Source organism: Triticum aestivum, chromosome 3B (genome assembly GCF_018294505.1).
Source record: "Triticum aestivum cultivar Chinese Spring chromosome 3B, IWGSC CS RefSeq v2.1, whole genome shotgun sequence".
NCBI classification, from domain to species: domain Eukaryota; kingdom Viridiplantae; phylum Streptophyta; class Magnoliopsida; order Poales; family Poaceae; genus Triticum; species Triticum aestivum.
The window spans coordinates 767,219,220-767,245,118 of record NC_057801.1 but is presented as its reverse complement, the minus strand read 5'-3'; the positions used below and the strand labels follow the sequence as shown (position 1 = coordinate 767,245,118).

The window sequence follows — 25,899 nt, the reverse complement described above, 5'->3', positions numbered from 1 at the left end:
CGTCTCTGCCCTAGACGCCCGCGTGACCCAGGTAACCCTTGATGAGCTCTTTGCCATGCTGTCCAATTTCGATCAACGCATGGCATAGTTCCAAGGATCCGGCGGCGGCGGCTTCAAGTCGTCCGCAAACATGGCCACTCGTGGACGGGGTGACGGCTCCTGATCGCGTGGCTCCTCTCGCACCAAAGGCAGGTTCGGCGGCGGCAACCGTGGCTCCGCGCCACCTCAATCTGGAGGCCGTGGTCGCCGTGGCCGCGGCACTGGTGGTGGCGGCAGAAACCGTCCCGATGCTCCCTGGTGTCAGATCTGCGGCAAGCCTGGACACACAGCGAAGGACTGCTGGTACAGGTATGAGGAGGACGACTACGACTCACAAGACGAGGAGAAAGTTGCTGCGGCAGCCGATGGCTCCTATGGCGTCGACACAAATTGGTATGTCGACAGCGGAGCCACCAACCACATCACCAACAAGCTCGAGAAAGTCACCATGAAAGAAAAATACCGCGGCAAGGATCAAATCCATACTGCCAGCGGAGAAGGTATGAGTATAAGTCACTTTGGTCACTCAATATTTCGTACCCCTCATCGCAACATTCATCTTAGGAAAATTCTGCATGTTCCTAGTGCTAATAAAAGTCTTCTTTCTGTCCAATGAATTGCCCTTGACAATCATGTCTTTCTGGAATTTCACCCTTATTATTTTTTGATCAAGGATCAGGCAACAAGGACAATTCTCTATCGAGGTAGATGCGTTGACGGCCTCTATCCGTTGATTCCGGAGTTTCGAAGACAAAATAAAGAAGCTTGTGGTGCTATCAAGCTGTCATCCACACGTTGGCATGATCGTTTAGGACATGCGTCTTTTTCTTTAGTTGAAAAGTTGCTTAGGAAAAATAAACTCCCGTTTGTTGGTGAGCATCATAATGAAACAATTTGTGATTCATGTCAGAGAGCTAAGAGTCATCAGTTGCCTTACCCAATTTCTACCAGTATTTCTACCAAACCATTACAGTTGATTTTTTCTGATGTTTGGGGCCCTGCTCCCACTTCTGTTGATAGACACAACCACTATGTCAGTTTTATCGATTACTATAGCAAATTATCTTGGATTTATCTCTTAAAGAAACGATCTGATGTGTTTCAAGTTTTTAAAAACTTTCAAGCTCTAGTTGAACGGAAGTTTGACAGTAAAATTATTGCTGTCCAATCCGACTGGGGAGGGGAGTACGAAAAGTTGAACTCCTTCTTCCAGACACTTGGAATCTCACACCATGTGTCATGCCCCCATGCTCACCAGCAAAATGGGTCAGCTGAACGCAAGCATCGACACATCGCTGAAGTTATCCTTGCTCTTTTGGCCGGTGCTTCCATGCCTCTCAAATTTTAGGATGAAGCGTTTCTCACTGCCGTCCATATCATAAACATGCTTCCTAGTCGTGTCATTCACCATGAAACTCCTGTAGAAAGGCTTCTTCACACAAAACCAGACTATAAGTCCCTACGTGTTTTTGGGTGTGCGTGTTTCGATCAAAACAGTGCGTGTTCCTTGTCTATAGTGCTCAGCATAAGGGAGTCAAGTGCCTGGATGTTTCCACTGGACGTGTTTACATATCCCGTGATGTAGTTTTTGATGAAACTAAGTTCCCTTTCGCTGATCTTCACCCTAACGCCGGCGCACTTCTTCGGGAAGAGATTCTTCTCTTGCCACCTCATCTCACTAGCTTTGATCAAGGGGGGCAAAATATTGATGATCAACTGTTGGCTAACTCATCTAATGGCATGCATGAGTCCCGTGTCGATGCAACAGGTGAAAACGGCGACGAAAACGGTGAAGAAAATGAAGCAAACAGTGCAAATTTTGGGCTATATCCCATGTGTCCCGTGGCAGGAGACAGATCCGCCTCGGGATCAGCAGCGGCGCAGGTGATCGGATCCGCTTCGGGATCGACAATGGCGCAGGAGGGGGGATCCTCCTCGGGATCAGCCACCGCAGGCACAGGCGCAGGCGCACGCGCTCACGCGCCAGACTCACGCCGCGATGACCCCGCGTCCGACACGCGGTCTCCTCCAACTGGCGCGTGGTACGGCGCCCAACCCGTCACGTACAAGCGGCGGGACTTGGCACGTGCCAGGGAGGACGCGGGCCCAGCGGGCCCTGCCACGAGCGGCCGACCGACCGGCGCGCGCAGAGGCACGGGGCTCGGGATTCTCTGCGCCAAGTGCAGATGCTGCACTTCAGCCATTTGCCACAGAAGATCAGGTCGACCCGGTGGGCGCTGGCGCTGCTGCAGCGACAGGATCTGCCTTAGGCGCTGGTGCGGCTGCAGCGACAGGATCCTCCTCGGGATCAGTTGCGTCTGCAGTGGATGATCCTGCGCAGCACCCTGGATCCTCTGTGGCTAAAGATTCTGTGGCTCCACCATCATGGCATACACGGCTGCAAAAAAGGGTAACTCAACCTGTAAATTATAACATATGACTAAATATGGTTTGGTCTGTTCCACAGGAGAACCAGACGAACCAAAAACCCTTGCTGCAGCACTTTGTGATGATAAATGGAAGAAGGCAATGAATGAGGAATACATGGCACTGAAGAAAAACAAAACATGGCACCTGGTTCCACCACAGCAAGGTAAAAATTTAATTGATTGCAAGTGGGTTTTCAGAATTAAGAGGAGATCTGATGGAACCATTGACCGTTATAAGGCTAGGCTCGTTGCAAAAGGTTTCAAGCAACGATATGGCATAGACTACGAGGATACATTTAGTCATGTGGTAAAAGCTGCCACTATTCGTCTCGTTTTGTCTATTGCTGTTTCCAGAGGATAGAGTCTCAGGCAGCTTGATGTACAGAATGCATTTCTCCATGGTGTTCTGGAAGAGGATGTGTACATGAGACAACCTCCTGGGTTTGAAAGTAAGAGTACTCCTTCTTATGTGTGTAAACTTGATAAAGCTCTATATGGATTAAAACAAGCTCCAAGGGCATGGTATTCTCGCCTCTGTCACAAGATGCAAAAACTTGGATTTGTTCCTTCTAAATCAGACACATCATTGTTTATTTATAACAAGTCCAATACATGCATATTTGTTCTCATCTATGTTGATGACATAATTGTGACTAGCTCATCTGATGAAGCAATCAGAGGTCTCTTAAAGGATCTGAGTGCAGAGTTTGCATTAAAGGATCTTGGAGACTTGCACTTCTTTCTTGGGATTGAGGTAAAGAAACATCAGAATGGACTTCATCTCTCTCAAGCAAAATATGCAGCTGATCTGGTAAAAAGAGCAGGATTGCAAGGTTGTAAACCCTCACTCACTCCATTATCCAGCTCAGAAAAATTGTCTCTTGCAGAAGGTAAAATTTTGAGTCAGGAAGATAGCACAAAATATAGAAGTCTCGTAGGAGCTCTTCAATATCTCACTCTTACCAGACCAGATTTATCTTTTGCTGTCAACAAAGTCTGCCAGTTTTTGCATGCACCTACTGATGTTCACTTGACAGCTGCCAAGCGTATAGTCAGATATGTTAAACATACTCTCAATATAGGTCTAAATTTCAGCAAGTCATCTTCTACTCTTGTCAGTGCCTTTTCTGATTCAGACTGGGCAGGGTGCCTGGATGACAGACGCTCAACAGGTGGTTTTGCAGTCTTTTTTGGACCTAACTTAATATCATGGTGTGCACGCAAACAGACTACTGTATCCAGGTCAAGCACTGAGGCAGAGTACAAGGCATTAGCAAATGCTACAGCTGAAATCATATGGGTTCAGTCTATGTTGAAAGAGCTTGGAGTAAAGAGCAAGCAAGCTCCATGTCTGTGGTGTGACAATCTTGGAGCCACTTATCTTTCTGCTAATCCTGTGTTCCATGCCAGAACAAAGCACATAGAGATAGACATTCATTTTGTTAGAGAGAGAGTTGCTCAAAAGCAACTTGATATTCGATTTGTGCATTCAAAGGATCAGATTGCAGATGGATTTACAAAGCCTTTGCCCTCAAGAAGTTTTGAAGAATTCAAGCATAATCTCAACTTAATGAAGCTGTGATTACGGGAGGGTGTTAAACATAATGTGGATTGCACCACCCGGCGCATGAGGTAGTTAGGATAGATAGATAGAGATAGATTGTTTTCCTTCTTCTCCAAGTTCTATCTCTTCCTTGAATATCTCTTTCTCTTGCAATCTCAACAATGTATGCGCTATGGTTGGGAGGTGCGCCCCAACTCCATATAACACGAACCTGTCGGCCTCAACAGGCTAAGACGTTTCCAGCTATCGCACAGGGACTAAAGCGAGCCAGCCTCACCGGCCTACAGTAGCCCTAACATATTTCCAGATGGTTTTTGTAGATAGTTTACATAATTATTGCCGGGCAACATACAGTGTGTGCTGCTTGGAGGATATGGTTCATGATTAGATTAGATCAAACAATACCATAAAAACACTTCTAAAATACATCTTTGATTTCTTTACTTAACCTGTACTGTGTACATTCAGGGGTTGCATATTCAGCCGTTAATATCAGGTAGTGGTATCTTGTTGGTGCCTTAATTAACAAACTCTTTGTCGAACACATCCAAAGTGCACATCTACGGTTCGTCCTCTACTTGCAACATGCCAGCCTCTTTTGGTACCAGTCCAGTGTAGCATGCTAGAAAAAAAAAGAGAATTAGAGATGTGCTTTGCAGCTCACCACTGCTGCTATGAACTTCAGATGTGTTTTGCATATAAATTTTTATGGCAATGTGTCGCTGCTGACATGATAGTGCAGGTGCGATTGATCATCGAGCAGGCCACCACAGAACTCAAAGTTTTATTCTGTAATGCAACTCAAGAGCTGGAAGGGAGTTCAGAGTAGTAGTTGAAGATAGGCCAAAGTGACTAGAAGGTGGGAGCGACGGATATACATTGTTGCCTGACAGGTGTTCTACTTCTACATACACATAGACACTATCATGTTCAGAAGATACCAGTGGGATGTGCTTGCCGGGAGGAGCCGCATCGGTCGCCAGGTCGCTGCCCCATGCCTGGTCGTGCTGCAGGGAAACATCTCAAGTCCGTGCGCCTCGCTGGGCCGGTGGCTGCAGCCTATGGGCATGCTGGGAAGAGCAACGTCCGGCCAAGTGACCTGTGGGTGAGAGTCAGTCAGACATATTTTTTCCTGGCAGGTGTTCTACTTGTACACAGATTGTATCATGTTCAGAAGATACATGTGTTGATTGGATCATGCTATGAAACAAGAGATAACTATCCTTTGTCAGCTAAAAAGAAAGATAACTATCCTTTGTCAGCAATCCGTATGCCTCATGTCGCTTTATCTTGAACAGAAGAATTGACAAGGAAAACAGGCAGGTTCTCCTCTTTGTTGTCTAACAAATAATTTGGCAGTATAATCTATTTTTCCTTCAGTTATTATCCGTGTCTCCATGTATTTTATCAACTCTTTTCAGACAATTCAGAAAGAAAAAGAAAATCCACGACATACCTTTCTAATCATGCAATCTTTAGCACCTTTGCCAGTGTTTTGGGTGCACATGTACTGTACATTCTTGATTGACGAGTACTTGTAAATTGCTGAATTCTTCCAACTAACTCAATATTATGATTATGAATCAATGAAGACTCATCGCCCATTCCACTACGAAGCACAGACTCATCATCTGCTGCTGTATAGGGTGGATGTTGGATCCCATCCTTACACCGGGCCCCTAATACTGATCTCCAATGCGGGAAAAAACTTCTTATGGTGTATGTTGGATCCCATCCTCCAGGTATTTTCTTTCTCACAGCCTAGATCAATAAAAGTTAAGCATTGTGAAACACAAAACCATTCACTTTTCAGGATGATTAGCCAGAGAACTTGATTCACAATGCTCATTCATGATGTGATATTTAAGACACTCAATAATTATGATAAAGCAACTGAAGCCAATGTTCCGTAAAGCTCTAGGCGACTCCTGGCATTGCTTGGCATTTTACTCCCTCCGTTCCTAAATATTTGCCTTTCTAGAGATTTCAACAAGTGACTACATACGGAGCAAAATGAGTGAATCTACACTCTAAAATATGTCTATATACATCTGTATGTGGTAGTCCTTTTGAAATCTCTAAAAAGACAAATATTTAGGAACGGAGGGAGTACTTCATATGCACAGTAGGATAAATCCATGCTAAATAAAGGAAATTTAGCATATCAATGATGAGTAATGTGTTATTTGCCATCATTTTCGAGCATACATTAAGCCAAAAATACCTCTACGTGGAAGAGAAAAAAGAGCCTAGGTGGTATAGCACCGCCTAGTTCCTAGTAAGCTTCATGGCAAAAACAGAGCAATCATCATATCATTTTGCGGTTGCCCCTAGAGATTATGAAACCACAACATCCTCCACCGAATTTCTCACATGGAATGAACTCCAGATGTATTGATTTTGTATTTAGTAACGCTAAAAGTGTGAAAAGATCATGCTAGTTGCATATATTACTTTAATGATAATAAGCCAATGTCTCAAGATTCACAGTGGATGTTTCTTGCCAATCTACATTACCTTTCCGTGTTAAAGATATAAACTCATTGGTAAATCATAACGTTTGAATATATTTACCTTCTGCTCTGCAGCATGCAGATAAGGCATTTCTGTAAGATCCTTGGTTCCATCCACATTCCCTGATGTCCATGACTAAAAGGTAATCAGGGCTCTATTCTGAAAAATTCAGAAACAATTACATGAATAATCAGCCCACATACCTTTGCCATGTAACCCCCTTACAGAAACCTTGCAGTCATAAGGGCGGCTACAACAGAACCAAATGGAAGAAATGATTAAATGATAGGCAAAATAACCATGTATTTGTAATTTTGTAACTGTTATACTTGAGCAAAGCAAAAAGAGCAGTACAGGTTTCCAACGTTAATGCAGTCTCCTCCTGGGAAAAATCCAAATCCCTTCAGTATAGTTGAGACATGTTCAAGGACCTCCGTGTGTGACACCTGGGTGTCATTTAAGATGTTGTGTCAGCTAGAGGAAAAGGGAAAAGAGAAACTATAACATAAAAGTAATTTATATATTGATGATAGGGGAAATGGAAACTATATGATGAAGGACAATCATATAATCAAAGAAAAGAGATGGCAGCAAGAAGGGTATGAGTGACACTTAACTATACAATATGAAACTGAAAGATATAAGACAGTTTGCATTGAAATTGAATAAAAGCGTGCGTTTTGTAAAAGTACATATGCATTCATGGCCTTCTAACAGACTAACAGAAAAATAGAGTGTAAGGTCAAAGTCTTTAACTGCATCCAACAGGGTTCATGGTTGTGTTGAACTGAATCAAAACATCCCCAGGGACATACAATGTGCCCCAAGTAATTGCATGCATCTAATCACATAGCTAACTCAGTCCTGTAATGTAGTGAAAGGCCAAGTGTCACTGTAACTGCAATATGCAGAAAGTTGTGGTACCTCTGAATGTGCCTGGATATATTTATCAAGAGCTTCACCAGCACGGGAAATTATATTAACAAGATGAAATACTTCTTCCATCTGCTTCCGTGCCTCGCCATTATCACCGTTCCCAAAGCTTATCAAAGAAGTTTTTCTGAATATATGATACATGATAGTATTAAACAAATCATACTTCCGTATCTGCTTTTGGGCTGCCAGTAGTAAAACTGTAGCCTGAACAAGCTTTCCATTCATAATGTAGTTCCAGATCTCATGAACTAGATTATCTGTTTTTCCAGCAAGAGGCCTAACCGTATCGAGGAAGATCTTCTGCAAAAATAACAGCAATGCCTTTTAGTCTCAAGCAAGTCAGGCTAGGCTAGAGACGAAACCCGACATGAGCCACCAACAAAAAGATCTTCTAGGCCGATAAAAGGCGAAGGAACAAAAACCTTTCAGAGTTTGCATGGAAGCAATCAGTGGAATAAATGCATATTTCATTACCTTTTTTCGTTTAATTACCATATTCAATATGAACTAGGACCAATCTCCATGGGAAACAAAATATTGGCGAATACAATTCTATGATTCCATGTCCCTAAATTTTAAAATTAGAAAATAGTAAAAACATTTTTATTTTTCATGCTTGATATAGTAGTGCTTTGTGTAGAGAAGGACAGAAACAAACCATCTCAGGTAGGCACAACAGATGAATGAGCTTGTATATATAATCCGGATGATACTGCATAGGAAGGAGGTTGTCCTCCAGATACTTATGCATGCAACCATTCTCGACCGCAACATGGAGTGGGAGTAAATCCTGAACGACGGCATCGCCGACTGTGCGAACATTGGCTGAAGCACCATGGCGGAAGAGCAACTTGATCATGTTAACAGAGAACCGTTCAGCAGCTCCATGGATTGGAAAGTATCCGTGCGGGTTCATGCAGTTGGGATTGGCATGGAGACCATGGAGCCGAGATGCCTTGCCCTGCAACACAACCTTTGCGCATTGCAGGGCATTATGGCTGACCATGCAGGTCAAGGTATCAGAGGTTATGCTCAAATTCCATGCCATGACATTGGGAGATTTCGCGAACAAGCGGAGGAAGCACTGGACACTATCCTTTTCCAGTGCAAGCTCCAAACCGTCAAGTATATTATAGAAGGCACTTTGCACAAACTAGATGATGCGGAGCATCCTACAGTCATCACCATGTCAAGAGTCTGTTTGGCAAATGACACGTGCGACCTCTACTTCTCATACATAAAGGTGAATCTTCTCCTTTACACGTGTTCACTTGACCTCTTCGAGGATGGTATACTACTTGACACTTCTCCGTGTGCATGCATAGGTATTGTCGGAGCTTCACGGATGTCGAGGAGGAGCGCAAGCGCCAAGGAACAACTACACCATCCACGAGGGAAGCCTGGAAGCGACGACGGAAGAAGACGGAGCTGCTGAAGCTACAGCGGCCGGACATCCGGGCCAGAGGCCGGACATCCGGCGCCTGGACAGCCGTCCAGGAGCGGCCCCAACAGACGGCCAAAAGCATCAGCGTCCGGACATCCGGCGCTAGCCCGGACATCCGGCGACCAACCCCGGAAATCCGGGCCCCAGCCCGGACATCCGGCGCCTGCCTGCGCGCAGAGACGGGCCTGAGGCCCATGTATCCCCTCCTCACTTACCCCTTCGTGGACTAGACTATATATACTCCATCCCCTTCCTCTAGTTAGGGTTAGCAAATATGATAGCTCATTCTTAGGTGAGCTTTGCTCCTACCTCTACTCTTGAGAGAGAGAGAGAGAGAGAGACTACCACTCCCATGGAGTTCAAGACCTCCATGTGAGAAGATCCCGCGGGATTCAAGCCCCCCTTCGTGGGAAGATCCTTCTAGGATTCAAGTCCTCATCTCTTTCATAGGATTTGGGATGAACTCTACCTTGTATCTTTCTCTTTGTTGTTCATGTACCTTGTGGATCTTGTGTGCTTGATTGTCTAGTGGATGTGTGATTGGACTTGTTCTTGAGTGTTTCCCCTTGTGATTTCTCCCCGTTCTTCCCCGTGTTCATCGTGTTCTTCGAGGGATCCCACTCCAAACGTGAAAGGTCGGACTACACCGGGTTAGCCCCGTATCATATGGTATCATGAGCCACGTTGATCACGTTTTTGGAGCCCCTACCCCGTGTATTCTAGCTTGATTTTGTTGATTTCGTCCTAAATCCGAAAATCCCCACCAAAAATAGCCCCTAAATTTTTTGTGATTTGTTGGTTTGATGATGTTTTGTCGATTTTGATTCATGGATTTGCTTGGTTTCAAGTGGATCTAGCATTTCCCCAAGTTTCCCCACCTTCTATCCACAAAATCCATCAAATTTTGCCCCCGAAATCATCAATTTCCGCCCCCAATTCGAAAATTTCCGCCCCAAACGAGATCTGGATTCGTCGGGCCGGACATCCGGGCCTCAGGCCGGACATCCGGGCCATCCGGCCGGACAACCGGGCCCTGGAGCACCAAATCTGCACGGTTCTAAACATACACACCCGGAAATCCGGCCCCTACCCCCGGATATCCGGTCCCTGGGAAATCAGTCTCCCGTGTTTCACCGTTTCGGCCATAACTAATTCATCCGAACTCCGATTTTGACGTTCTTTAGCTCGTTTTGAAGCTATTGACATCCCCATTCTCATAAAAATACCACCAACACCATTTGACTCCATCAAATTTTCGGAACTTTGGCATCTTTGCCTAGGGCCACCTCCATAACATCAACATTGCCACCACCGACTTCCACAACCTAACCCATTTTGTTCCCCATTGCATTTGAGGTTGTTTGAGTAGTGACTTGAGTCTCCTAAGGTGTTTAGGCTACTTAGGGACGGTTGCTTCTTCCTCAACCACCACCATAACTTCCGCATAAGCTTGCCCACCATACACTTCCACCGTCGCAACTTAACCGAATTGTTGTTTGAGCTTGTTTGAGTTGTGGCTTGTGTCTCCTAAGGTGTTTCGGCTACTTAGGGACGACAACTTCAACTCCGACATGTGTGTAGCCCATCATTCCACTTTCGCATTGCCAAGTGCAAACCACCACCGCTTTCCGCTACCACCATTTGACATTTGCCTTGGAGATTTTGAGTTTGCGGTTTTTCCGTTTCCTAGGGTGTTTCGGCTAACTAGGAACAGGTCTACATCAAGCATACCGCCACTCATCATCACCACGAGTTCGTCATCGACTTTGACCACTTCACTATCATTCGTCCTTGGCTTACAAACGACGAACAATTGACGGTAACCTCGACGACACCATTGTATATTACCCTTGCAATTGCATTGATAACCCCCTAGCCCATTTTGCGTCACTTGCCTATCGAGACTAGCCATTTGAGTATTGCCGGCAACGTTACTTGTGCACATTAGTGATCATTGATCTACACCTCCCATTGCATACATACCATATCATTTGGTATCATCATATCATATCTTGTGTCACAAGTGTGTTCCCGCATATATACAATTGCTATCTTGGTTTGTGCATTGTGCAAAAGTGGCCATAAACAAAAAAAAAGCGAATAAGCTTTTAAGCAAAGAAAAAGAGTGAGCAAAGAGCTTGTAAGCAATAGCCATAGCATCACAATATATCATATACGATCATCATGGATCATCTTGTGAGAAACACCGGGAACATACATACATAGCATACTTGGGATAGAAAGTTTATCCATTTTGCATCTTATAGGTTGTGCACAAGTGTCGTATCCGCCTATTGAGCAATCGTGCTAGCGTCTCTCTAGAGTTGTGCAACACGAGCATTTTCCGTGGATTCCACATTTTGTGCTCATTCCTTGGTTGCACGACCCCATTTATCTATCCGTGTGTGTGTTTCCGTGTGCCACATATTGCTATTGGTCTACTTGTTTCACTTGTGAATTTGTGAATCTCTTTCAACATTATTGACTCTTGCTAACATTTTGCATGTGTGCCACTATCCTCACCGAGCTACACCATAAGCTTTACTTGATAGGTGTGAGTGAACAAGTCCGGTACCAATTCCACTATTCTTTCATCTCACATTGAGTGAAACGGGATACATACTCAACTTTGGGAAAAGGTAACTTGGTATTGTTTATCTCATTTCCTACTCACCTCTACTCGAGTCTTGTGATGGATAGGCAAGGCATTTCACCTTCGGTCTACAACAACAACGACGAGTTCGATGCCACGAACAACAACTCCGACGCCAGGATGCAAGCTAAAATGGAGGAGATCAAAACCCTCATCAAGTCCTACAAGCGATCTTCCTTATCTTTGAGAAGACACTCAAGAGCACATGCTTCTGAGCTACCATCTCCGCCAAGATCACATCGGCATCGACACCATCACCAACAAAAACATGAAGGTCTAGAGCTCAACACCAACAACCGCTCAACGACTTCACAATCTCCCTTGGCATCTTCGCCAAGCGACTTCAAGGCATCTTCGCCTTCGGATATTTGGCATCTTCGCCAACAAGCACCTCAAGACTACGCTCAAGAGAAGCTCCCCAAGCTCAAGTCCGCGACTTCCACGAGCTACTACGACGTCGACATCGACCACGAGATTCCTTTCTATGGGACTCAAGAACCCGAGGAGTACCTCGAGTGGGAGCGTTTGATGGACGACTACCTCACGCTACATCAAGTCCCTTCCGAAGATCAAGTGAAGTGCGCCACAAGAAACTTCCACGACTACGCATTGGCATGGTGGCTTCACACACCTTCGGAGAGCTACAAGATGAGTTGGCCCAAGACGAAGAGAGCTTTGCGGAGAGAGTTTGTGCCTCCAACCTACACGGAACAACTTCAACGCCAATTGGAGAACACCGTCCAAGGATCCAAGTGCATCGACGCGTACTTCAAGGAGATGAAGAATGCCTTGCGACGAGCCGGCGTGGACGACCCCATTTGGATGAAGTTCCACTTCATGATGGGATTGCACAACGACATCTCCAAGACAATCTTCCTCGAGAACTACAAGTCCATCGACGACTACTACATTGGTGCTCTCAAGGCGGAACAAGAACTCATGAAGGCCAAGGCTTCTCCACCCCAAGCAAACTTCGCGGCGACCAAGCTCTATGACAAGCATGAGGCTAGTACCACCACGATGTCCAAGCCCAACGAGCTCCAAGATGATGCTCCCAAGTTCAACTTCACCTCCATCCCTCTTTGTGGCATTGATGATGCCGAGTCTACCTTGACTCTTTTTCAACATGGTGCGGCGACGAGTACGACTACGGAGACCTTCAAGGACCAAGCTTTGGAGGCGAGCGACAAGGTGGCGAGCAAGGATGATGCTTCCATCTTAGGAGGCAAGAGTGATGATGTGCCATCTTCGGCCTTCATCCATGGCGACGATGACGAGATGATCGAGCATGGGATTTTCCCTTCGGTCATGGAGGAGAGTGGTGATGTGCCATCTTCGGCCTTCATCCACGACGACGATGACGAGATGATCGAGCATGGAATTTTCCCTTCGGTCATGGAGGAGAGTGATGATGTGCCATCTTCGGCCTTCATCTACGGCGACGGCGACGAGATGGTTGAGCATGGGATTCTCCCTTCGACCACGGCGATGTATGATGACTTGAGTGACTTGTGCCACCATATTGAGAGTGAGAGTGACTTCACCACTAGCCCCATATATGATGTGTTGCCATAAATCCCATGTGAGGAGAGCCACAACCCCCACCACTTGAGTGAGATGAGTGGCTCCACCATATGCGACTTTGAGTGCACCTATTTTGAGGGAGTGAGTGAACCACCACATAGAGAGAGTGAGATAGTTGATAGCTCTTGTGAGGCCATTTGCATTTCTAACAATTTAACCTCTACCTCTATTGTGTCTTCTCATTTGGTGCTAGGTCCCATTTATGATGACGCGTCGATCCTCGACGACTTCGTCCTCCCATTGGACAAGACGATGGCCATGGTGGAATATGATGCACCCCCACATGGTTCCATCAAGATGAAGATGACCACCATTTGGTCTTTCCCACCTCACATACACCACCTGAGTGGAATGAACAAGGTAACATAGGTGAAGGTGATGCTCTAGTCCCACTAGTGGACATTCTTGACATTGATTGCTTGCATGATGTTGATCCACCTAGTACCTTGCTTCATGCTAGTATGATTTCCCTATGTGATGATTTTCCCATTTATGATGAGTATGATGATTCTCATGTGGAGTCTATTAGTAGTGATGCCATGTTACATAGGATTTCTTGTGACAATTCTTTAGGTCACATCATGTTTGCTAATCCGCTTGACTTGTCGTATGCTATGCATGAGATCAATCATATGTCATATTTGCAATCTCTTCATAGTGACTATGCATATGCCATTAAAATAAACCCAATTTGCACTTATGGCATAGATGACAAGCCCATGGTTATTGGCATTTGTTTTTCTTGTGATGATATTGATATGCTCCCTTTGCATAATTTATCTCATATGCCATGCCATGCCCACCTAGCTTCGGATATGCATTCTTTTGGATGTTGTCCATTTTCTCCATGTGATGTTTCCGATATTGATCATGAGGAGACCCCCATAGTTTCCTCAGACATGTTAGGAGATTTTGATCCATCCCATTCATTGCATAATCCCAATACTAGTGTGCACCATATGCTCCCCATGAATGAAAATGCTATTGATTCGCCATATACTTGCATTCTCAATTTGTGTCCCCATCGTGTCATAGACAATAACTATTCTTTCATGATGGATGACATGTTCATATACCATGCATCAAATTTCTTTGAGCGATGCTTATCTTGTGCTAACTCACATGTGCACATACACATCATGATGGATGATGTGTACATTTACCACGCGCACAATTTCTTTGGTTTTTGTCTTTTTTGTGTAGGTACCCATGAATGCTTGTCAACCTCGCAATCCCACGAGTTGACAAAACGAGCTCTAGAGAGCAATGATGACTTGGGATCACTTGGATTGTCTTTCCCACCGCTCTCTTCGCGCAAACACTTCGCGCATTTCTTCTACATGTCCCTCACATGGTTATGGCTTATTGCCCATTACATATCATTTGCCCATCTTGCCATGTTCACTTTGCATGATATGTTATTTACTATGCCTTTGCCATGCATTTGTGACCCATGCTTTGCATTACACATGATGATTCATTCTAGTACTTGTATGTGTATTTGCAAGCTTCATGGAGATATTGCTTGTTCTTGCCATGTTCCTTTTGTGCACCATTACTATGATGATACTATGATCTTGCTTTGTGTTCGTGCTTGTGATATGTCATGTGCATTGTCTCTGCGTATTATTTGCTCACATGACATGATTGCCATGATTTCTCCTAGTGTGTTGCATCTTCGCTCAACTAGTTTGCACGACTTGATCTATATGCTTGCTCATGTTGCATCACCCATGATTCATACTTGCTCATTTCATGCGGTTGATGACAACCATCTATATGCTTTGAACACGTTTCATATTGTTTCTTGTCATATATCTCCATGTGTTGCCTCTCTCATGCTAGATGACTTGCCATGTATTGAGTGCAACAATGCTTCTAGTCTTGCTAATGAGATTGCCCCCATAGCATTCTCAAATATATTTGGAGCTTTTGATATATTTCTTGTGAAGCATCCTTGTCTTACTTCTTTGCACCATATACCTAGTGCCATGAATATTGCCATTGTTGCATCATCTTATTCATGCACTTGTGCTTCTAATGGTTTTGTGCAAGAGATGAGAACCATCATGATGGATGATGTGTTTGTCTACCATGCGCATACTTTCTTTGTTTTGTTTTGTGCATGTGTAGGATACTTGGACTTTGTGTCGACTTCCACTTCACGTGAGTTGACCATTCGAACTCTTGAGAGCGAGCCTCATACATTCTACCACGACTCGCTTCTACACCATATTTGCTTCCACTTCGGCATTGTGAAGAATGCACAAGGACACGCCTTCAAGGTGACATCATTCTTGAGCTTGGATATTGTGGATCATACTTCATGTGTTGCTTGCACTATTTGCACGCATGTTCGAGATATTGCTTTCACCCATGATTGGCACATTTCCATGCTTCATGATATATATACCTTGTGTGTTGCATCCAATTCTTGGACTACTTGCTACTATCATATGGTTGGTTGCACCAAGATCATTTCTTCACATATGCCATGTCCCTTTGCTTGTCACATGATTCACTTGATTGCCTCACACATGATGAACACTTGCTCTTTCTATTGTGTTGAGTGCCACACTATATTCACTACACCCTATGCACTTTATGCTTGGATTGTCTTGCACTTGACCCATGTGTTTAGACACTTCATTTTATTTGGTGTTGTGAATGATTCTTATGCCTACCATAGACCTTTCATTGAGCAATTTGTGAATGCTTGCTATGACCTCGAGGTAGATGCTTCTTCTCTTGTCACACATATTTGCATCTCTACCTCACATTTGCATACTTGTACACATGATATTTTTGCTTGTGCTCGATTGATATGCTTACATGTCATGTCACAATCCTTTGTCACACCCGATGCTATGCTTGATGACGACACTTGTTTGGTGAATCACCTCTTGAATGCTTGGTTTTGCACTAACGCTAACCACACTTGTTTTTCCAAGTGTTGGTTGTTCTTGCTTCTTTTGAAGGAATCACTAGGCGGTGCGACATTGGAGAGTGCCCATTTCGAGTTTCAAGATGATGAGTGCTTGGTGACCGACCACTTCAACACGGCACCGCCATCTCTTTCCCATGGTGATTTGGTTTTCGATCCGAGGTCGGATCTTTTCCAAGGGGGAGGGGATGATGCGGAGCATCCTACAGTCATCACCATGTCAAGAGTCTGTTTGGCAAGTGACACGTGCGACCTCTACTTCTCATACATAAAGGTGAATCTTCTCCTTTACATGTGTTCACTTGACCCCTTCGAGGATGGTATACTACTTGACACTTCTCCCGTGTGCATGCATAGGTATTGTCGGAGCTTCACGGATGTCGAGGAGGAGCGCAAGCGCCAAGGAACAACTACACCATCCACGAGGGAAGCCTGGAAGCAATGAGGGAAGAAGACGGAGCTGCTGAAGCTACAGCGGCCGGACATCCGGGCCAGAGGCCGGACATCCGGCGCCTGGACAGCCGTCCAGGAGCGGCCCCAACAGACGGCCAAAAGCATCAGCGGCCGGACATCCGGCGCCTCAGCAACGCCCAGACATCCGGCGACCAACCCCGGAAATCCGGCGCCCCCTGTCCAGAGAACACCGAGGCCGACCTCACCAGCCCGGACATCCGGCCCGTGCCCCGGACATCCGGCCTCCCGCGAACGGCCGGACATCCGGGCCCCAGCCCGGACATCCGGCGCTTGCCTGCGCGCAGAGACGGGCCTGAGGCCCATGTATCCCCTCCTCACTTACCCCTTCGTGGACTAGACTATATATACTCCATCCCCTTCCTCTAGTTAGGGTTAGCAAATATGATAGCTCATTTTTAGGTGAGCTTTGCTCCTACCTCTACTCTTGAGAGAGAGAGAGAGAGAGAGAGAGAGACTACCACTCCCATGGAGTTCAAGACCTCCATGTGAGAAGATCCCGCGGGATTCAAGCCCCCCTTCGTGGGAAGATCCTTCTAGGATTCAAGCCCTCATCTCCTTCATAGGATTTGGGATGAACTCTACCTTGTATCTTTCTCTTTGTTGTTCATGTACCTTGTGGATCTTGTGTGTTTGATTGTCTAGTGGATGTGTGATCGGACTTGTTCTTGAGTGTTTCTCCTTGTGATTTCTCCCCGTTCTTCCCTGTGTTCATCGTGTTCTTCGAGGGATCCCACTCCAAACGTGAAAGATCGGCCTACACCGGGTTAGCCCCGTATCACTAGATCCATCGATCCGTTCACAGTTGAAAGAAAGAGAGGAAAGGCAATCAGTTCTCCAAATGATAAGACACACATAATAAAGAATTCCTTTACTGACAAGCATTGTGACAAGAAAACATTTAGTTCTAGCAGAGACAATTGGGTAAACTAAAATGCAGCGGAATTAACTAAAATTCAGCGAGATTGAAAATAAATACTCCCTCCATTCACAGCTATAAGATGTTTTAACTTTGTTGTGAATCGGATGTATATAGACACATTTTAGTGTGTTTGTTCACTTATTTCAGACTGTATATAGTACATACTGAAATATCGAAAACATCTTATATGAGGGAGTAACTGATATGGCAGAAGGATTTGTCAACTGAATGAATTCTGTAAAAGACGATTAGAAGAGAAAAGCACCTCGGGAATAGGGTCTGGGATGATTATATCATTAGGGCAGTACTTGGCCATGCAAGCAGCTCTTAGGTCCATCAACGGGAAGAGAGAACTAATGTTTTTAAAGAGACAGCTGGTACTAAGGAAGGAAATAAAACAGAAGCCAGACGAGAGGAAGATCATATTCATACATACAGATCGGTAGCGATCATACCTCATCTATCCTTTTCCAGTTGATGTTTTTTTGATGAGATTGAGCTGCTATGGAAATCCAAGATGGATCCCATGGACTCTCTGTGGTTGATCCATGCATACTGCCAGTGTAATGGTCTCTTGTCACAAGCCTCCTTTGTATATGTTGTGTCTAATCGTGGAGCTATTTTCGATTGCATCATTTCTTTATCTGGGAAGAGGAACAGGTTTGTTTATTTAATCTCGAATTACATAGACTTGATAAAACAATAATAATCATGAATGAAGGGTACTAAAATGGAAAACATCGGTAATTCTCTCAACATATTGGCATGTTAACAAACTGAAAAAGAAAATGTCACATACTAGTTCATCTTAACAATTAGAAACTCGGGCACATTCAAAATACGAAAAAGGAGGCATGGTAACAAACTAAAAAGAATGGTAAAATGGAGAATTAGCCGGTTAGATGGCATTTCAGAAGCTCCAAATTAATCTGAAGTCTGCAACCAATATATGGCTACAGGTCCTAACTTTAAAACTAGCAGTAATTAAATAGATATGTATGTACTCTCTCCGTAAAGAAATACTCCCTCCGTCCCATAATATAAGAATATTTTTTACATTAGTGTAGTGTAAAAAACGTTCTTATATTATGGGACAGAGGGAGTATAAGAGTGTTTAGATCACTATTTATATTTCTTTACGGAGGGAGCAATGGGTAGCAATTGGTTTGTCTTAAAATCCTTATTGTGGCTGTTCGTTGTAGTAGTTCTACTTAAGTTCTATAATCTGGTTCAGCTACTGTGGCTTGTCCCCAAGAGCCGGAAACAGGATATGTGTGCTCTGTTGCCCCGTTTTCATAAAATGGGGAGGGAGGAAATCTCTTTTCTTCAAAAAAAAAAAAACACACACTCAATTTTATACTGTATTTATGTAACGAAATATGTATGTGGCAACCGTGTAGCAGATTGCAAAACTGCCACACCCATCCAGCGCCGTGAGATCCGACCGCCCTCCCGATTTCCTTCTTTTCCTGCACGTCCTCCTCGACCGCCCTGATTTCCTTCCTTTCTCGCACGTCCTCCCCGCCCGCCCCGATTTCCCTCCCTCCCGATTTCCTTCCTTTTGATCTCTGGTCTGCAAGTAATCAATGAAGGGAGCTAACCACCTCACCTATGACACTCATTGTTGAACAAGCTAAGGAAAATACTGTTTTTGACATGTTTTGCCTTTAATATGTTAGCACTGAAAACCTTTTTGTTTCACCTATCAAACCTGGCACATAAACTTTTCCCGTGGTAAATTCTCCATCGCCACCATGATAAATGACGCACCACCAACATGATAACTTTTGTATATCACACTGTACATTATGTGTAAGTAGCATGGTCATAAGCACTGAAGGTGTGATAACTTTGATGAAAGCATCATGGTAACTTTGATCATTGGAAAGAAATTTGTTGAACCCCCCCCCCCCCCCCCCCCGCCCCCGCGGTAATTTCTGTAAATAGCACGATAGCATTCACGCCATAGAGCTAATAATTTAGATACAAACATCATGATAACTTTAATCATTGGGGAAGAAAAATATGAAAAGATACCCGATAATTTATGTGTAAATAGATGGTAATATACACAGCGCACATCTGATAACCGAGGTAGGAACACCATGGTAACTTTGACCATAGGGATGACTTGTTTTGAAAAGATACTCCGTTATCTTCTGTGCAAATAGCACGGTAGTATACCTCCCCCTGGTATATTTATGTGTAAATAGCATCAAAACATGTGCACTGCGATAACTAAACACCATGATAAGTTTTTGACCCGTGGGGGGAATTTTGCAGAAACATACCCTGATAAATTTTGTGTAAATAGCATTGATATTTTAAGCACCGCGGGCTTGATAGGTTACCTATAGAATCACCATGATAATTTTTTGTCCCGGGAAAAAGTTGTTCAAAACATCCCTGATAGTTTTTGCCAAAGAAAAACAAGTTGTTCAAAACATACACTCGCCTCGCGGGGCCTCTTGGATGAACACAACACATGGCGTGCCACGAGAAAATTGCATAATGTTTAGTGTCATGAGGGGCATATGTGCTCGTGGGTTGGCCCAGAAAAGCGGCCCACTTTGACCCGCTATAGGCGTGATAAGTTACGTAAAAACATCATGGTAATTTTTGACCTATGAAAAAAACTAGCGAAACACACCCATATTTTTAGGTGTAAATACCATGATAATATACAAACTGTAGACCTGATAACTCATGTACAATCCCACATGGTAACTTTGACCGGGGGAGGTTGATGTATACATACCTTGATAACTTATGTGTAAGTACCACGGAATTTTACACATCGAAGACCATATAACTTGTGTACAAAACACAATAGTAACTTTGAAAGGGGTGTAGTTGTTGAAACATAGTACCTGGTAAGTTTTATGTAAATAGCACGGTAATTTACGCAACAAAGGCCTGATAACTTGCATACGAATACCATGGTAACTTTGACCTGAGGGGAAATCATGGTAATTTTCTGTAATAACACAACTGTAAAAAAGGGTCAAGACGATTAGTTTCTTTAGTTTGAGCAACAAATACCTAACGGTGAGTTGGTTGTGGTGGCGCGCTTTGGTGCCAGGGAGTTGTGGGTTGGAATCCCACATACGCAATATTTTTTTATCATGTGGTAGACGTGAAGAAGTGGTAGTTTTCTCGAGTATGGGCGCGCGAGATTTGTGGGAGAAGCAGGTTTCTTGGGCGAGCCTGCGGGGTCATTGGGGAGGAGGCGTGGTCAAAGAAAGGGGAGTCGTATTGTACTTTGAAGTGAAAGAAGTATAGGTGTGGCAGTTTTGCTTATATGGCACACATGTACCGAATATCATAGTCTTTTATGTAATAAAGATAGCTCGCAACTGATACATAAATTTCACCAACTCAAGGTAAAAACAGGCAACAACACACCGACTCCCCATGGTAATCAAAAGAAGAAATTAAGGGACGCAATCATTTTTTTTGCGAATCAACGTAATCAAAATGTTACCGCAGTCCGATTCCGCCATGATCTCCTCTCCTGGCTGGCTGGATATGATCAAGATCGAACTTCACCGGAACAGATCTTCAGACAATGGAAGGGGGTCGTCTCGTCGGAGGGCAGCGTGCGTGGCCGCGGGGTTCGCAACGGCGGCGCGAATAAATGGGAACGGAGCGGAACGGCGGCGAAAGGATATGCCAGGCCTGGTTGAGTGAGGGCCGAAATGACACACCCGGGCAGATGGGCCGTCGGGCATCCCGGCGCTAATGGGATGGCCTGGCCCGTTTGGTTGGCACTAACGGGCCGTAGGGCATCCCGGCAGGCACACCCGTGCTCTTCCGCCCAAAACCCACCCAGGTCCGCTGTGCTCCCCCCGGAGGCGACCATGGCGGCGGCGGCGGGAAGTGATGTGTTGGTGGTGCGCCTGCCTTCTCCCTCGGCGGAGGACCCCCTGCACCATGATAAGAAGGTTCCCTCGACATTCCATATACTCGTATAGAATTTTCTTCTTCTTTTCCTCTCTAGGTCGTGGCTAGTTCATTCAGTAACAAATTACAATCCCCGGGAGCAGGACAAATCAAAGGTCTTCTTTTGACCTGCGTTAATTTTCTTGCTAGTAGATATGAACTAGCATACGGGTGGATTAATCAAGTGTGGGCTTGCGGCTCATAGTTTATTTAACTGGGCAGAAATGTTGTAAATTTCTTTCTGTATGCGTGCCTCTGTCTCTGTGGGGACGATACTGCAAATCTGCAATGCTGGTGAGCAATGGGAGTTTACCCGTGTAATGTCTGTCTTCCTGTGGTGTTGGGATGTCAATACTTGATAAATAAATTACTGTAGGATTTGTGCAGTTACATATGATGCATTTCTTTCTTCATTTTTGAGTTTTCGTAAGTCCCTTGTGTGTTGGAATCTCAGTGTGGCCGGTCGGTCAGCTTGAATATTTTTCGCCAAATCCGTTTTTTCTACAAATGCAGAAATTATTGGAGGCCAGGAAACTATCCTGTACATTTCAAGTCCCGATCTCTTCGTCCCCTGTTGAAGCCTGCAAATTGCTTGACCGGATGATCCATGCTGCCAGGGTAGCTCATATGGATGAGGTAATTTGTATGCTGAGTTGCTTAATTCTGGTTATTGGCTTGCCGACATAGCAACAAAAGGCACTTGAGCTTTTTTATTTGTTCTAACTTCTTACTTCTTACCAATTTACTTGTGTTGATTTACTGCAGCTGGAGCTTTATTTTGCTGGGGATGATGATTATGGCCCATTCTCTGCACGGAATGAACTTGAGTCCCTGAATCTGCTTCTCAAAACCATCAACACATTGCTTGGAGCTGCCAATGATGGCGCCAAGGGAGTATTGCAATTACTAGTGGATGAGATAGTTGTTAGGCTCAGATCTGTGGGATTGACAGATAAGCCTCAAATGGCACTTCAAACACAGAACCATGAAACCGAGGATTCTCTTCTTAAATGGGGGGAGCAGCATGGTGTTAAAAGTAAATTGCAGATAGCATGTAAGTCTCCATAATTCTTCATTCCGTAATAATCTGGATCATGAGTGTTGTGTGCTACACTCAGCCCATTAAGTTTTTTTCCACAAGAAAGTCTGGATGATGTTATCTTTCTGTGTATTAATCATGTTTGCGTAAACAGCAGTTCCTTATAAAATCTCTAGCGTTCATGCTATTTTAGCAAAAAAGTGATGATAACATTTAGGTTAATAGAAACTTACTATTCCCTCCTATCCAAATTAATTTGGCGTCAGTTAATATGGATCGGAGGGAGTGCAGTTTTATGGGTTGGCATGATAAACAACCAGATAATTGAGTTATAGGAATTAATGGATGTAACTGAAATTCTACATAAAAGTTCATGGTGCTTATTATACTAGAATTTAGTTCTCCAAGCTGATTTTTTTGCTTAGTGGGACCTCCTTTCAATGAACAACCTATTGTTATATTGACAGATATTCAGTGCTATACTATTTCTTAACTGATCCTGAAAATTCTAGTTTTTGAAGGAGCTGGGAGAGGAATGCTAGCATCTGAAGATATAGGTGTGGGTGACATTGCACTTGAAATTCCAGAGTCCCTTATCATATCTGAGGAACTTCTCTGTCAGTCTGATATGGTATGTTCGTCATTAATCTTATTTCCGCATTCCCTAAAACACCCACAGTTCCTCCTTTGTGACAGCAAAAGTTCTGGCTAGCTACCATGGAACCCTCTATATTATTTCTCGATATCTTTCTGCAGTTGGATGTTCAGCATGAAATGAATCTGGTTCTAGTTAAAATTAATCACTTGCTTGGCATATTTTATCAACTGAAGTCTGATGATTGTCTGTCCATTGCCGCCAATAATTTGCTTTTCGAGTTGATTTTCAATGCCCGAATGTTAGAGTTCCTGGTTGTTCAATTATGAAGAGTTTGGTATCTTTTGCAGTTTCTTGCGTTGAAAGATGTAAATAGCATCACCACTGAAACTATGCTATTGTTGTGGAGCATGAGAGAGCGGCATAATCCATCTTCAAAGTTTAAGATGTTCTTTGAGACACTTCCGTCAAATTTCAATACAGGTATTAGTAGTTAATTGTCATCCGTAAAGCGACTCCACGCTTGTATATGTCAGCCCTCCATGGGGCCGTGGGAGGCTAGGAGGCTGAAGTTTTACAATGTGGTAAGTTAAGAAATTATTTTATCATGTGCATCTACAGGCTTGAGTTTCGGAATTGATGCACTTGCTGCATTAGAAGGCACCCTACTTTTTGACGAGTTAATGCAAGCTAGGCAGGTAATACCCTTGTGAATTGCTTTGTTAATTAATTCTATGGGTTTACTGTTCAGCTGGTAATGGTATGAAGCAATTTTTTGTTCTATATTTCAGCATTTGCGCCAGCAGTACGATGAGTTATTTCCAATGCTATCCACCAAGTTTCCTGAGATATTCAAACAAGACATATTCTCGTGGGACAATTTTCTGTGGGCATGTGAATTATGGTATTCTAACAGTATGATGGTTGCTTTAAGTAGCGGGAAATTAACAACTTGCTTGATTCCTGTTGCTGGACTTATGAACCACTCGGTTTGTAACTTTGTCCCTGAATTGGTTTGAAAGTTTTCTTTCATTTGTCTCCGAGTGACTTGTCATGTTTTATTCAGGTGACTCCACACATTCTTAACTATGGACGAGTAGATCAAGCTACAAAGTCTTTGAAGTTTCCTTTGTCGAGACCTTGTGAAGTAGGGGCCCAATGTTTCCTCAGTTATGGGAAACATCCAGGGTCACACCTAATTACCTTCTATGGTTTCCTACCAAGAGAAGACAACCCTTACGATGTTATACCTTTGGGTAAGGTTTTGCCTAAGCATCATTCCTTAGATATATGTGGGTCTTTAGATAGAGAAGTTACAACTGCTTTCTCTTTGCCAACGTTATGATGGTTGCCCTCGATCTGTGACACTAATGACTAATTTATTTGACTTAAGTTGCTTAGTCTGGTGATCTTAACTTACATTGTAAACACAACATGCCTTTCAATGCTGAGGGACTAGGCACAGTTTCTATGAGCTCTGCTCCATTTTGGGCACATTTTCCTTATCCGGGAATGAAAGTAAGTAAATATGCACAAGATTATATTACCGATGTTGAACTATGTGCAGATCTTGATACGTCTGTTCACGAGGAGGACGAAACCGCCCAGTCTGTGAGTACAAGTGTAACCACTCATATGGTTCGTGGGACATGGTTGTGCAGATCACAAGGACCTCCCACATACGGCCTGCCTCCGCCCTTGTTGTCCCATCTCCGTGCTGCTCTAAACTGTGAGCACAGCGAATCTACGCCAGAGGCTGATGTAAGAATCTGTTTTCCGTTTCCTGAATGATGCGTGAAGCATGTCATACGCTTCCCAAATAACTGAAAGTAAGACCTTTTTTCTTGATGTGCTCAGATCAAGGAAAATGACAGGATGGTGCTGGAAACACTCATTAGCATATTTACTCCGATGCTTGAAGGGTTAGGCGAGCCAGACGACTACAACCGGTGCCACTCCATCATGCTTAAACAGCCATGTTTCGTATCTCCTTTTGTGCTGGACATGAGCTCACGATTTATTTGGTTTGTTGCAGGGAGAGTGCGAGTTGGGACGTTGTGCTAGCGCTGGACTACAAGGAACTTCAGAGAAGGATAATTACGTCCATTGTTACTTCTTGTGGCTCAGGATTGGCAATGCTTGATTTCTAGTTGGAAGTGTTTCTTTCACTAGTTGAATAAGCGAAGGCCAGACTGGAACAAGATGTAGGTTGGGAATCCCTTCCTTAGCTGACATGTGGATGATGGTGAAGCTGTTGCACATGGGGTATTGGGAAGTACTCCTAGTTGCAGGCAATTTTCCCTGGTGGATTAGGATCCAAGGACCGGCACGCAAGACAGACGTATACCCATCTCTCCTAATTGAAGATACTCGAAGATGAGATATTTGATCCAACATTAGGTGAGCGGATTCCAGGCATCAGTTTGTGGCTTGAAATTTAAGCTAGTTTCTCCAGCTTGTTAATGCAAACTTTCCTTTGGTACAAGAAAGGCTGACTGTTCAACTTGTTGATGAGAATGCCTTATTTCTGGCCTGGATATGTGCGACGCTAAATTGGTTTCCCCAATGTGGACCACTAAATTGGTTTCTCCAATGTGTACCAGGCCATCACCCATGAAAAATTTCCTTAGAAAAACCACACATCCTTGTACATCCATTGGTCTTGCCATCTTGGGGCGAAGGAGCGTAGCTTGTTAGTGGGTATGGTCTGAAGTTCAGTTTAGTTTCGTGGACAAGGGCAAGACGTGGGTCGATCGAGATAGGTTCAGGGAGCACCTCCACACATTTGCTATCGGCGCCGGAGCCACGAACATTCCATTCCAC

The 25,899-nt window shown here is 44.1% G+C and overlaps 2 protein-coding genes across 2 annotated transcripts; one reads left to right on the top strand and one right to left on the bottom strand.

The window, feature by feature from the left end:
* Positions 1-4,606: 4,606 nt before the first annotated feature.
* Positions 4,607-17,837, bottom strand: LOC123067860 (uncharacterized). Its single transcript, XM_044490471.1, has 7 exons — positions 17,766-17,837; positions 8,141-8,635; positions 7,471-7,782; positions 6,901-6,992; positions 6,750-6,796; positions 6,607-6,668; positions 4,607-4,654 (listed from the first exon to the last, which is right to left on the bottom strand). Exons 1-7 carry the CDS (start codon positions 17,835-17,837, stop codon positions 4,607-4,609), a joined length of 1,128 nt encoding a protein of 375 aa, XP_044346406.1.
* Positions 17,838-21,286: 3,449 nt separating this feature from the next.
* LOC123072296 (actin-histidine N-methyltransferase) lies at positions 21,287-25,609 on the top strand. The gene is made up of 11 exons (XM_044495859.1): positions 21,287-21,444; positions 21,956-22,078; positions 22,208-22,496; positions 22,994-23,112; positions 23,427-23,559; positions 23,698-23,774; positions 23,868-24,065; positions 24,143-24,332; positions 24,644-24,837; positions 24,934-25,025; positions 25,112-25,609. The coding sequence occupies exons 1-11, from the start codon at positions 21,361-21,363 to the stop codon at positions 25,224-25,226; spliced, it is 1,614 nt and encodes a 537-aa protein (XP_044351794.1). The 5' UTR covers positions 21,287-21,360; the 3' UTR covers positions 25,227-25,609.
* The last annotated feature ends 290 nt before the right edge of the window (positions 25,610-25,899 follow it).